The sequence below is a fragment of the Carassius carassius genome, chromosome 38 (assembly GCF_963082965.1).
Source record: "Carassius carassius chromosome 38, fCarCar2.1, whole genome shotgun sequence".
In the NCBI taxonomy this organism is placed as follows: domain Eukaryota; kingdom Metazoa; phylum Chordata; class Actinopteri; order Cypriniformes; family Cyprinidae; genus Carassius; species Carassius carassius.
In genome coordinates, this window is record NC_081792.1 from 29,425,331 (window position 1) to 29,437,580 (window position 12,250).

Genomic DNA, 12,250 nt, shown 5'->3' on the forward strand with positions numbered 1-12,250 from the left:
TTTTGTTTATTTTTAACTTTGGCTTCTTTAAGCTTGTAATAACCGTAAGCAAAGTGATCTAGAATACTTTTTTGTGTGCGTTTTATTTAAAAAAAATGTTGAAGTGAGCCTCTAGACAGAAGCCTATATGAATTTTCATGTAAAAATGTTTTCTGTCAAATACATTTAAGAGAATGACATTTTAAATAGAAATCAAAAACCTTTTAAAACATATATTTTCCGTCGTATAATGCGTACATATTCTTCTCATTTAAATAATCTAAATACAATCTGATGTTTCATTCATGCAAACAGCTTGTGGAAACGGTTCATGACGTCACGAGTCCAGAATCAGCGGAGAATCACGAGGTCCTGAACCCAAGCAGAGCACAGCAACAATAATCCAGAAATAAATAGTGAGCAGATGAACTGAGGACATGATGGGGTGTAAAGTGTTGGTCTTTGATACAGTTCTGTCCCACAGCTTCTCTGTTTCTCAGGTTTAAAGCACAGACGACAGACACACACTGAACAACCACAAAACATTCAAAAAATGAAAATACAACTGTACATCACAGAAATAAATTACATATGAATGGGGTTGTCGATGAGCCCCTAAACCCACTAATTCTTATCGGCTGACACGACTTCCGCTCGCGTCATTGACACACCGGATGTACACGCGCTAGTATTTCAAAACAAGAGATCAAAAATGCATTTACTACACTCCTTATTTTATTCTATTTAATTTTTGGTTTATTTTTTAAGACATTTACACTGTGAAAATATATACTGCACAGAATGCAACATAAAGTTTTTGTATATACATTTTTAATTTAGGCTTCTACTTGATGACAAACACAAAATGAGTGTGTCTCAGGTGCTCCGTAAAGTTATTATAGTTACTAAACCTAAAACCAAACAAAAGTTAAACAGTTTCATTACTTGAAACAAAATAAACGTATATAACAAAATAATAATAAAATAGTTAACTAAAACCAAATCCTTGAAAACATTTTTGTAACTTAGAATAACAAAATATTAAGAAATAAACTAATTTAATGTCATTTTAATTCGGTGTCCTAAAATAATTCAGACTAAAACTAAACCCTCTCTCTCTCTATAAAAATACTTTCTTAAAATATAAAAAAGATAACATAAACACATAACCATGAATACAAAATTATATGTTAAATATAAAAACCATTACTTTTTTATTTTATGTATTTATTGTAATTTTACATAATTTTCATATTTCAGCACCCAGATTAATCATCTCGATGTACTTAGAAACGATTGTACGTTTCTAGAACGCGCCCCGAGGACTTGTATTTTGAAATCGGCCTAGTGCGCCGCCATGTTCTTGCGAGCACGCGCGCCATTAGACACAGCCGCAGGCCGCGAGACGGTTGACTCGGTTCGCTGAGGAGAAAATCCAGCGAGAATCGCGCTTCTACCTCTCGCATTTAAATGTCTATCGATTGACGCTCGCCATCCACAATGACGTCCAGCACCAGTGTGATCCAGGTGACGAACGTGTCGCCGAGCAGCACCGCGGAGCAGATGCGAATCCTGTTCGGCTTCATCGGAACCATCGACGAGCTCAGACTCTTTCCTCCAGAGTGAGTAGAAAGCGTTCAAAACACGTCTCTCAGGAAACAAAAACACCAAAATACGTGTATTTCATAAGAGAGAGAGCTATATAACACGCGTCAATCTATTCATCCCGGTTACCTATAAATCTAACGTCAGGGTTTCACGTCAAAACCCGCCAATCGCGTTCAGGCGTTAAAATACACGCTTTTTTGGCGGGGTTCCACTTTTAAGCTACTCATTCCTCGCTAAATATCACTCGATCAACTGACGGTACACAAACCAGAACTCAGCTGCAGTTCAACTACTCTTCATCATGTTTACTCGTAATCTAGTTAATCGTTTATCACCAGGCCTCGGGATGAATTCTCACGATTAAAACACTAATTATTGAAGTTTGATGCGCTTATTAGACCGTAGTTTCGCTTTATTGTTTAAAGCGCCATGCGTCGTTTAACAGACGTACGCGATGACGTCACACGCTCATGGGTTTCCGTAGGTCTTCAAAAAAGCTTTTTAAGTCCCCCTTCAACAACTCAAAGACATGATTCGGAGCAGAACGTTATTAAAAAGTAACTGAGATTGCTCTTACATTGCGTTTTCAAAATGTAAAGTAACATTTATAGGTCATGTATTGTGTTGTATTCAATTTAAATGTCTGTAATATGATTGTTTACTTGGTCTTGAAGGGTAGGTCGACGCACTAAAAACGCGTTTGCGAAACGAATCAAAACGAACCCGGTTCACACACAGGATGCAGTATTCCGCACAGGCCAGTAGGTGGCGACGTCACTTTATAAAGAAGAGTTTCACTAAACTTGTAGTTTATGTAAAGACAATAATGGAATCGTTTTCAAACACGTGCGCTTTGACACCCGTTGTCTAAAGCTTGTATGTTGGCGTGTAAATGTCCTGCCGAACACATGAAAAGCGTTCAGTTTAAGCTCAGGAACACAGATGCGTGCCGTTTCTAGGCCTGGTGTCTGATTGTAGGCTTCTCCACTAGCTAACTTCTGTTCTGTGCTTCTGTTGTGTTCCACCCATCGAAAAGCGTCTGGCGTGGTCATATCTGCAGTGAAGGTAGGCCGTCGGCGGAGCTAAGACCGAGCCCAGGTGCTGAAGCGTGACTGTTTGACTGCAGTGCCTTGTGTGTACATCTCGCAAAAGCATCTATATTTTCTTTCAGTGATTCTCCCTTGCCTGTGACTTCACGTGTGTGTTTTGTAAAGTTCGCCGAGCCGGAGTCCGTCGGAGTGTCCCAGCATCTGACCAACACGGTGTTCGTGGACCGAGCCCTGATCGTCGTCCCGTTCGCCGAAGGTTTGTGCAGCTTTCTGTCAATCTTCCCGTTCATCCTGCGATCGATCCCTTCGCTGTAGCAGGTGTATATCCCAGAAGCCCGAGGGGCAGGAGCGGATGTTTATCTCACTGCCTCCATTAAACTGTTCTCTTTGTCATTTGTGTGTGTGATTTTATAGAGCCGGCAGATGTCTGAGAGTGACCCTGTAGACAAGTAAACACGGCTGGCCCACGTGTTTCCCTGCAGTAAACTATTATCACAGACAGAGATCGCTCCTCTGTTCAAGCACTGCACTCATGTTTAGGCTCAGAGAATCTTTCTGCATTGCATGCTAATAAAGTACGGTAAGATGAGCTGTAGTGCATTATGCATGAGTGTTTAGCTCAGCGCGTTTGATAGGGCTTTCCTCTGCGATTGTGATCTTTCGCCAACATCCCTTTAATATTATCAGCCGCATTTAGTTTTTATTTTGAGTCAGAGTCAGGTCTAGAATGTGCTTTTGTTCCTCTCAACATGACTGAAAAGGCCTGAGAAGCTTTTTAACGGTCGTTTCTGTTTTTTGTTGTTGTGTTTTCCAGTTCTTTTCCCTGGTTCTGCACGTCCTGTAAACCAGGCCCAGCAGAAAATGCCACCCAACAGTTTTGTCTTCTGCAGCTTGTCTCTCTCCCAAATATTAATTCCAGAGGCTCTCACCAAACATTCAGTCGTTTAACTCTAGTTCTGTTCCTCTTCAGCATTTGACACACAGTCTAGAGTTTAGTTGCTGGAAGTTTATTCTGTTTTAGATCAGCTTTAGCTCTCAAAGCACCGTAAAGCGATGTTATTTGCATTAGTAATGGTAAGTCATGCCATCAGTGGATTGATGAACTGTCATGTGATGCTGACACCCGAATCATAAACTCTGTTTTGTCTATCTTGATGTCTCTGTGTGCTTTATAGCGAAGCAGCCGACCTGAATCGCTTGTTCATTATACCACTTATGAAACTTGAGAGCACATCCCAGTGGAGATCCGGCTGTGCTTGCTTACATTTGGTTCATGACTTAAAAAATCAAGTTCAGGTGATAACATCTTGGCAGTGTGTCTAGTGTCCTTTCCTTTTCTTGTAGTATTGTGCACTATTTGTTAAGGGACCTCATGTGTTAGCTTCCTCTGACGAAGCGAGTTCTGATGTCAGAGCAAATGTAAAGAGAAAGTCTGTCTGTGTGTGTGGTGTGAGAAGCATGGCGTGCTCTGATTGGGCCGTTTCCGTCCTGCAGGAGTGATTCCTGAAGAATCCAAGGCTCTGTCACTGCTGGCTCCAGCCAATGCCGTCGCAGGATTGCTGCCCGGAGGCGGGCTCCTCCCGACACCCAACCCCGTCCCATCTGTGAGTGTCAATCAGTGACTCCAGACGAGCGGCGCTCTGCTCTGTAATCATGCTGAGGTTTTGTCTGTCCTCAGATGGGTGGTGTTTCTCTTGGAGGTCTTGGAGGGCCGAACTTGGACCCCATGGCAGCTCTGGCCCTGGCGGCACCCAATATAAACACTCAGGTTTGATGCCTCTCGGCTCCTTCATCAAAGACCCTGCTACAAAACTATTCTTACTGATGGTTGATGTGTTTTTCTTCCTAGGCTTTGTCAGCCGAGCAGCTTATGAAGCTTATGGCATCCATAGACCCCAAGTGAGTCCATCAGTGTCAAGCGTTTACTCTGTTTTTAGGATTCTTTTCTTTTTTTTTTCTTCCCTTTTCAACTTTTCTGGATCACGTTTTATTGGTGAATAAAATGTAACCATGTCTAATTGAAATTATGAAACACAAAATTTCAAGACCTTGTGAAATCTTTTTTTTTTTTATCACAAATAAAAAAAGTTTTTCTAAAAACTAAAATTATAAAACAAAAATATTTGTATTTTAGTTATATTTTTTTTTGCACCCTTGATTTTTTTTTTCTAAAATCTAATAGCATGTTTAATTGAAATTATACATTCAACAATTTTTTTAAGTTTAACTAAAAAAAATCACGTCCCTATGAAATCAATTTTTTTTTAAGTGGTTTTATTTTCCCCGATTTCATAATTTCTCTTAATTCATTTATTTTTTTTACATAAACCATTAGAAGTACGTCTAAGCAATTGAATTCATAAACTTTAATATTTATAAAATCTTCACAGTAACCGCCATATGAAAGTTTTATTTGTGTAGAAATTTAAAATTTTCATGTTTTAATGCTGATAATCAAATGAAGTCATAAAAAGATTTAAATAATCGTAATCAAATTAATATTTTCAAATTAGTTTACTCTTAAAACATGGAATACAAATGTGATTCCTTTAAAAAAAAAAAGTGTTCTAAGTCGAATTATATTTTTATAGTACAGTACTAAATTTATTTTTCATGATGTCAAGTTCAACCGATCTTTTTGTGGTTTCATGTGAAGAGTTTCCAATCTGTTTGATGATGGTTTTCTAAAATGAAACTGCTCGATCACACAGTGGGACACAGATCACATATTTCTATTTATACAGAGAGTATTCTCCTTTTCTTACGCTTTTATTCTTCTAAAACTGTCCCATTGTTGAGATCCTCACAGTTATCCTGTAAATCCCATTCTAATGTGTGACTGTGGTGCTTCAGCGTGTTCTCATCAGTCTCTCGCTGTGATTCCAGACTGAATCATCTGGCCTCGGGGCTCAACCTGAGCTCTGGACTGAAGGCAGACTCCAACAAAGAGATCGAAGAAGCCATGAAGAGAGTGAGAGAAGCGCAGTCTCTGATCTCCGCCGCCATCGAGCCCGGAAGTGAGTGACTCGGGTGTTAGATCAGGGAAACTGAAAGGACACTGTGCTAAAGATATTGCTTCCTCAGGTAAGAAGGATGATAAACGCAAGCACTCCAGGTCCAGATCCCGGCGCAGGAGGTCCAGGTCCCGCTCCAGACACAGGTTTGTGGAGTCGCCTCGATCGTTCGGTAGAGATGCATGCGTGATCACGGTCTGATGTGAGTTTGCTGTGAGCGCAGGAGGTCGAAGAGTCACTCCAGACGCAGATCTGGCTCCAGGAGCAGGAGGAGGTCCAAGAGCCCCAGGAGGAGGAAGTCTCACTCCAGGGACCGCGGTAGACGCTCCAGGTCCAGGTGAGGACGGGTGAAAGCATCTCAAGCTTTTCAGTCAAGTGAAATCTCTGACTGTCGTCGACTGGGGTTGACTGGATCTTTGTTTGTTTCTGATGTAGAGATCGGAGGAAGGATGACAAGAACAGAAAACGTTCAAAGACTCCACCCAAGAGCTACAGCAGCGCCAGACGCTCTCGCAGCTCCAGCCGGTGAGTGTCAGGAAACACCTCCAATCACAAATCAGCTCCAACTCATAATCGTGAAGCCTGGTCACACAAGAGAAATCCATGTCAACCCAAGGAAATGAATTGCCTTTGTCTGATTTATTTGATGTTTTAACACAGAAACTGCATAATTTGACTTTTTTTTTTTTTTTTTTTTTAATGCATCTTGGAAGAATATTACAATTGATCCTATTTCAAAGATTGTGTATGTCTATATATTGTTAAATCACTGCATACAATTCATTTAAATTGATACTTTTGAGTTTTCCATGAATATGGCATAAAATTATACAAAGTTTAACAAATACATTTTTTACTTTTTATATTTTCCCAAATTCTGTGATTTCAGTTTTAATTAATTTTTTCCCACTTTTGGTTTGCATTTTAATTGTTTTAATAACGTTAACTATTTAATAAGTTGATGAGCGCTATAAAATATTTTATCTTAAGTGAGTTTTAATTTTAAGATTTATGATTTAATACAATTTAATAAAAAAATTAATGTTTCTAATATAAAATATATATATATATATATATATACATTTTATTATTTTGGCTCCAGAGGTTTACTGTTGAAATAAAAACATGAATAAAAAATCCTCAGCATTTTATTATTATCGTTACTCTTTAAGTACATTCTACTGCATAAAACTTGAAATGGTCAAATATGACGACCTTTGAGTTTCAGACTTAATATTTCAGACGAATAATCTGTTAAACCCCAGAGTCTTGTCCTGAAAGTTTGTCATTCCAGCCTTGGGTTTTCATCTTTAAAAGCACAATGATTAAATGTGGAAGTAAATGACCGTGGTTTAGATCAGATGGAAACGAATGTGTCTTCCTGCAGCAAACGGCACAGGAGAAGTCGCAGTGCATCTCGATCACCGAAGAAGTCACGATCTCCCAAGAGGAAACTTTCCCGCTCACCGTCTCCTCGCAGGTAACACACACACACACACACACACACACACGATCACGCCTCCTTCCTCAGACCCGCTTTAACCTGGAAACACTCTCTCTCAGACACAAGAAAGAGAAAAAGAAAGACAAAGACCGTGAGCGAGACCGGAAGGATGACTGGGACAGAAATCGGGACAAAAGAGAACGTTCCGACACCAAGAAGAGCAAAGACAAGGACCGAGACAGAGACAGGAAGTCCGACAGCGAGAAGGGAGATGTGAAGGTACCTCTGTCTATCCAGTCAACAGCTGCGCTTCACCTTCCAGTCCGGCTTCTGAGTCCTGTCTCTGTTCAGCAGGTGACCAGGGACTACGACGAGGAGGAGCAGGGCTACGACAGCGAGCACGAGAGGACCTCCAACGCCGTCTCGTCGTCGCACGCTAAAGAGCTCCGAGCGGACAGCGCAGGCCGCGGAGAGTCAGACGGACACAGTGAAGACCAGCGAGACGAAGACATGGACATGAGCGACTGAAGCAGATCATTCCTTTGAGTTTTACAACCACATGCTCCGAATCTGCTGTGTGTTCTAGAGCGGTTTCTTCTCTCGTGGAACGATCTTATACTGTATATTTAGTGTAGGCTATGTCTGTTAGCAGTTTCTATTTAAAGCAATCACCCTCTAATTAAAAGTGCTTGGATAACATTGTCAAGCCTTGTTTTGTTTTTTTGTTTTTTATGGAATTGCATTTGTTTTTCATAGTTAGCCTGAGTTGGTTTGTCATTTTAAACTCGTTTGTGGAATTTCGCGTAAACTGAAGAACTTTTTTCTCGCGGGTCACTCACAGTGTGTTTTTCTGTAGTGCACTCGCAAGACTAGTTTGCAAAGAAAATGACTTCTGTGTACTGTTTGCGATGTTATGAATTTAAAATAAAACTTCGTATAAATTCTAGTCTGTTTGTTCCTTCAAAACCAAGGAGCATTCGTCCAAGTGTCTGTTTTCAGTTTGTAGAGCTATAGATCATTTAATAACATTTTTGCGGTAATTGAATGCAAATATTATAAACTGTATCAATTATTAAGCCAGTTTTTCGTCGTCATCCTTCGAATATCATACATATTCTAATAAAGACAACTGGACCCAAACAAAGAAACTGATATGTGGACATTTTAATTACAATTCGTCATGTAAAAGTGCAGCAGGTTCATACAAGGTTCCTGCTGTACATCCGGGAGCTCAATGCATCATGGGAGAAAATCTGAAGAGTACTGAAGGCAGAAAGCAACTCTAAAGACGGCATCAAACACAGGAAAAAGAAGCTGGTAACAAAAATAAAAAAGGAATACAGCAAGTTTCCACACTAGCCAGTAGTGCGTCACAGAGCGTTGCAGCTGGTTTCCATTCGGAGAAGAAAAACGAAACACAAGGGACATTAAAAGAGGAAACTGTCCAACGGGATATTGCTGGTGCAAACGTGACACAAGCTCCACACGTCTCTGGAACATTTTACATCATCTCAATAAACATACTCGTCAGTTATACTACATTGGAAAACATATTTAAATTTGAATCTATTTACATTCATCTATCAAGGTTAAAATAAAGAGAGAGTCCCGTCCATCGCAACATTTCTGCTACATTCACATCCGGTCCTGTACGATCCATAAACGCTAGGATGAAAGCAAATGATCCGAACAAACATACACTGAAGGGCCAAGTGAAAAAGCCCGTTTCCCATAATGCAGCAAGCAAAAGATCTGGAGGAGGAAGTGGTATTTACACTAAGAAATGTACATATACATTGCTTTCTGTGATGGGTTTCAAATCATACACAGACGCCAAGTTTACACGCTTCCTTTAAGTGAAGTATACAAGTTTGTAACAAAGATATAAATGAAAACGTGGCTTGTGTAATAATTTATAATGCCGTATTTCCTGCCAGTTACACAGAGGGGATGTGAAGCGACGCGCTCCGTGTTTCTGGTGAGGAGCTCGGTCCAAAGCTCCATCATGTAGTGATGCACGATCCCTTAGTGTCCACATGACATCTAGTGTGTCCTCTCCACCTGCGAGGTCTGGAGGGAGATGAAGGGGGACGCGGGACGCTCAGAGGTCTGGGAAGCGGCTGGGATCCTCCTTGTAGTCGTTGGGAATCGTAAAAATGGAGTTGTCGAACTCGTCGTAACGGAACTCCTGAAAGGTCACGGTGGCAGTGATGGTGGGGAAAACAGGGATGTCTGGAAGAGAAGCACATCATCATCAGAACATACAGCATGGAGATTCTAATGCACCCAGCTTCCAAATGAATCAATATTCATTTTATGGCCAAATGTGCCATCACTGCATTAAATCATCTTCACAATATTTTACAAAATCCTGAAGAACCAAACAAGCACTTCAGGCAACATCAACTATACTAAAACTAATCAAACTGACGTGTATTTTTACAGGTTATTAGTTTGCAGTGTATTTTTACAGTTTATTAGATTTCGATGTATTTTTTTACAGTTTATTAGTTACGATGTATTTTTACAGTTTATTAGTTTACAATGTATTTTTACAGTTTATTAGTTTACGATGTATTTTACAGTTTATTAGTTTACAATGTATTTTTTTACAGTTTATTAGTTTACGATGTATTTTTTTAAACAGTTTATTAGTTATGTATTTTTACAGTTTATTAGTTACGATGTATTTTTACAGTTCATTAGTTACGATGTATTTTTACAGTTTATTAGTTTACGATGTATTTTTACAGTTTATTAGTTTACGATGTATTTTACAGTTTATTAGTTTATGATGTATTTTTACAGTTTATTAGTTTACAATGTATTTTTACAGTTGATATTAGTTTACGATGTATTTTTACAGTTTATTAGATTACGATGTATTTTTACTTTTTATTAGTTTGCATTGTATTTTTACAGTTTATTAGTTTACAATGAATTTTTTTTACAGTTTATTAGTTAGGCATTAATCATCGGCCGATATATATCGGTGCACCCCTAATATCAGTCAATGCGTTGTGAATTAACATGAACAGTTATTTTTATTAATATTAACAAAGAATGCTGTCAAAACATAATGCTAATTGTTATTTTATGTTCACTAATGTATTAACTATTGTTTAAGTGCTGAGATTTCTTAAAACAATTTTTTTAGATAAAGTTTCACACTTGTACGTATGACCTTATGATGGACATACAAGAAGATATTTTGAAGATTGCTGGTAATCAAACAGTTAGTGGTTCCCACTGACTTCCATATTAGGAAAAAAATACTATGTAAGTCAATGGGAACCACCAACTGTTTGATTACCAGCAATCTTCAAAATATCTTCTTTTATGTTCAACATAAGAAAGAAACGCATACAGGTTTGGAACGACATGACGGTGAGTAAATGATGACAATTTTCATTTTTGGCTGAACTATCCCTTTAAAACTAGTCAGTGATTGCAGTAATTCCCACAACATTAAAGGGATCATTCTGAAAGTGTGTCTGTTTACCTAGTTTGACAGGAAATCCAGGCGGAAGTTTCATCTGAACAAATTCTCTGAGTTTGTTGAAGTGCTTGAAGGGTGCGATGACCTCCAAAACATTTAACAGCCTGTAAAACAAGTGAGACGAGCTGCGATCAGTATCAGACCCCACACAGACGTGGACTGGAGTCTGCTGGACGCGGGACACTTACGACTCGATGCCCAGAGGGAAGTCCTGACTCATGGCTACGGTTGCTTTGAAGTTCTTCTTGTTCTCTTTGCACACGAGCTCTCGGCCCAGATGAGGAGCCCTAGAAGAGAGCAGACACAGGACATGAGCCTCCAGACGCTCCCCTCACCATGTGTTTGAGTGGGATGGAGTCTGACGTACTTTCCCGTCTCAGCGGTGATGTACTCCTCCCAGGAGATCGTGTTCGGAGACGGAGCGGTCAGCGACTGACGCCTCACCGGCTGAGAGAGCAGACACACAGAGGTTCAGATATACACAATTCATCCATGAACTATATTTAATGTTCTCAGTAACCTACAGTCACAACACCATCACAGCGTTACCAGAATCAGGTTTCTGCAGGGTTTAATTGACACTACATTTCTTGAGTTCTTGAGGCCTTAAAGGGATAGTGCACCCAAATATGAAAATTATGTACTGACCTAGGATGGCTTGAGAGTGAGTAAATCATGGGGTAATTTTGTGTGTGTGTGTGTGTGTGTGTGTGTGAACTTTGGCTTTAATTTGTGGACGGGTGAATTAAGAAACCCTGCAGAAGCGAACTGACCTCAAAGCTCTGCTCGATGATACTCCCTCCTTTGCTGAAGCTCTCCATGATGGCCTTGTTCCTCAGGATGTCCTCCTCGCTCAGGTGCTCGCGTCTCTTCCTGGACTCCAGAACCAGGCCGTTCACCATGTAGAAATCCGCCAGGAAATTCCCCACTCGCTCCTGCGGGAACGTCAACGAGAGCCTCAGGAAGCTTCCAGACGACTCCGAGAGAACATATTCCTCACACTCAATCTGGTACTTTCATTAACAGCTCATATTTCCCATCTTAAATGGACATTTTGACGTTTAAGAGCAACTTTTTTTTAGACATCTGTTTAATCTTTAATGCCAAATTCTCACATTTAATCAAGTTCAATTGCAATAATAAGACAACATAGAGCTGGTACAACCAAATTAAATCAGTATCAACACAATCCGTCTTTTCACTGCAGAACTGGCACAGAAGCTGCATTTACACTGCAATTACAACTACATAAACAATGCTATAGATTAAGGTTTTAAAAATACTGATACTGAAATTTATTTGTAATAATTAAATATTTTAATAACTCATTTTGTAAAATATTATTAATATTGAATTTTTTTTTCAATAAACACTTTAAATACAAAACTGAAATCGAGAAGTTGGCAGCAGGTCACTGTCTTAATAAGTGAGTCGTTGAATCATTCACTCAACCAATTCATTCAAAACAGCTGATTCATTCTGAAACAAAGTGACTCTCTTTAAATGAAGCTTTTCATCACAGAGTGTTCACATCATCACGTGTCGCTCGTAGAGCAATTTTCAAAATAGTGAAACAACAGACAATACTGCGTCAGAAAGGCAGTTAAAATGACCCAAAAATTCTAAATATGGGGCACCTGTATGAGTTTGATTCATA

The 12,250-nt window shown here is 39.5% G+C and overlaps 3 protein-coding genes across 6 annotated transcripts in view; 1 reads left to right on the forward strand and 2 right to left on the reverse strand.

Annotated features, from left to right (window-relative positions):
* Positions 1–12,250, reverse strand: part of LOC132119759 (lysyl oxidase homolog 4-like) — a 174,054-nt gene that overhangs the window by 35,594 nt on the left and 126,210 nt on the right. The gene's annotated exons all lie outside the window — the stretch shown is intronic.
* On the forward strand, positions 1,337–7,624 carry LOC132119753 (serine/arginine-rich splicing factor 11-like). 2 transcript variants are annotated; one of them, XM_059529986.1, is made up of 12 exons: positions 1,337–1,601; positions 2,759–2,892; positions 4,131–4,240; positions 4,315–4,404; positions 4,486–4,535; positions 5,523–5,653; positions 5,721–5,796; positions 5,874–5,987; positions 6,086–6,175; positions 7,038–7,130; positions 7,214–7,373; positions 7,449–7,624. In XM_059529986.1, the coding sequence occupies exons 1-12, from the start codon at positions 1,480–1,482 to the stop codon at positions 7,620–7,622; spliced, it is 1,344 nt and encodes a 447-aa protein (XP_059385969.1). In that variant the 5' UTR covers positions 1,337–1,479; the 3' UTR covers positions 7,623–7,624. The 2 variants fall into 2 exon arrangements, with proteins under 2 accessions (XP_059385969.1, XP_059385970.1); XM_059529987.1 differs by lacking the exons at positions 1,337–1,601; positions 2,759–2,892 and adding exons at positions 3,556–3,710; positions 3,812–3,932.
* The window catches only part of LOC132119755 (ankyrin repeat domain-containing protein 13C), a 17,420-nt gene continuing 13,984 nt past the window's right edge, over positions 8,815–12,250 (reverse strand). Inside the window, exons 9-13 of the mRNA XM_059529989.1 lie at positions 11,367–11,528; positions 10,961–11,040; positions 10,782–10,880; positions 10,597–10,697; positions 8,815–9,326 (exon numbers count right to left, since the gene is read on the reverse strand). Coding sequence (XP_059385972.1) covers positions 9,196–9,326; positions 10,597–10,697; positions 10,782–10,880; positions 10,961–11,040; positions 11,367–11,528 — 573 coding nt within the window. The 3' untranslated portion in view covers positions 8,815–9,195. The remainder of the gene's footprint in view (positions 9,327–10,596; positions 10,698–10,781; positions 10,881–10,960; positions 11,041–11,366; positions 11,529–12,250) is intronic.

Excerpts from the sequence above, each read along its gene's own strand:
- LOC132119753 (XM_059529986.1), top strand. The coding sequence starts at position 1,480 with ATGACGTCCAGCACCAGTGTGATCCAGGTGACGAACGTGTCGCCGAGC. Across the intron at positions 5,654-5,720 it reads CGCCGCCATCGAGCCCGGAA|GTAAGAAGGATGATAAACGC; the intron begins GTGAGTGACTCG and ends TTGCTTCCTCAG. Across the intron at positions 5,797-5,873 it reads AGGTCCCGCTCCAGACACAG|GAGGTCGAAGAGTCACTCCA; the intron begins GTTTGTGGAGTC and ends CTGTGAGCGCAG.